The 1,019-nt window shown below is 46.7% G+C and overlaps 1 protein-coding gene across 1 annotated transcript; it reads left to right on the top strand.

Moving 5' to 3' along the window:
* Positions 1 to 694: 694 nt before the first annotated feature.
* On the top strand, positions 695 to 937 carry M437DRAFT_89439 (uncharacterized protein; the record flags this gene model as incomplete). The annotated part of the gene is made up of 2 exons (XM_041029058.1): positions 695 to 734; positions 798 to 937. The coding sequence occupies 2 exons, from the start codon at positions 695 to 697 to the stop codon at positions 935 to 937; spliced, it is 180 nt and encodes a 59-aa protein (XP_040874478.1).
* Between the last annotated feature and the right edge of the window lie 82 nt (positions 938 to 1,019).

Here is a 1,019-nt window from a genome sequence, read left to right as displayed (position 1 = left end):
ACTGGAAGATGAAACGAATGCCTCTTGGTTTGAATCTGCAATGATGGTGGCACTCGACATGTCCGACCTTCCAGATCACATGCATGAGGGTTGTCTCCAGTCTCGTGCTTTTGCTTGCCAGAATCAGCTTATGGTAGACAGTCTTGGACAGACGGTAACATGCTCTACCAGAAAATGGAACGAACCTGCTCTCATCACCTGTGACATATCGAACGCATAGACTCCCTGGGTTGTGAAATTAGCACCAGACAAGACAACTGTATCGGTGTCCGAAAGTGACGATGATCTGGTCTTTGCTATTTGAGATGCCTTGCCATCAAAGGGAGTAAAAAGCGATTCCTTGCAAAGTATTCTTGGATTGATGGTTCACGTGCGTCCTCCTTTTTGCAGCAGACAACCAAGAATAGTGAAGAATACCCGCACTTTCTTCTTGATCATCTGAAAATGACTCCGTAATTTTTCGAATTTACAATCAGCCACATGTCCGACGGCAATCCCTGTCGGGTCGATACTGATGGAAACTATCGGCAATATTCTCAGACAAAACAGGTGTAAAGCTGATAGATTCTCAAGCGAAGGATGGCTGTCGATTCTGTATCAGTTTTACTGTCATCTAGGGCGCCTCACGAGCTGGTTTAATTACGAGGCGTTTTCAGAAGAGGTGTCAGTCTCATTTCTTCGGGACTGTGGGAATATGGCGAGAGAGAATTCCTGCGGCAGACGTGCATTTGTGAGTAGACACCAAGGCCATGCCAGCGTAGTCAGAGGGACGTGCGCTGACTTCAAGCTGTACATAGGACTTCTAGTTGTCCTACATCTCCTCGCATCTTCCTTCTTGTCAAGCAATCAGAATCTGAGACAACTCGCACAACATGTTGCTAACTATGGTGGCTTCATTATCCTGTCTGGCCTTGATCTACGAACAGGCAAATCGTAAGTGCACGTTCGATCCTCCAGCTTGAGTCCATAGTGACTGATTGTCCCCTAAGGTTGGTCTCCTGTGCCGGTTCTTTTAGCTT

The sequence above is a fragment of the Aureobasidium melanogenum genome (genome assembly GCF_000721775.1).
Source record: "Aureobasidium melanogenum CBS 110374 unplaced genomic scaffold scaffold_150, whole genome shotgun sequence".
NCBI classification, from domain to species: Eukaryota; Fungi; Ascomycota; class Dothideomycetes; order Dothideales; family Saccotheciaceae; genus Aureobasidium; species Aureobasidium melanogenum.
The sequence above is the reverse complement of the archived record's forward strand: the minus strand, read 5'-3'. Positions and strand labels throughout refer to the sequence as shown.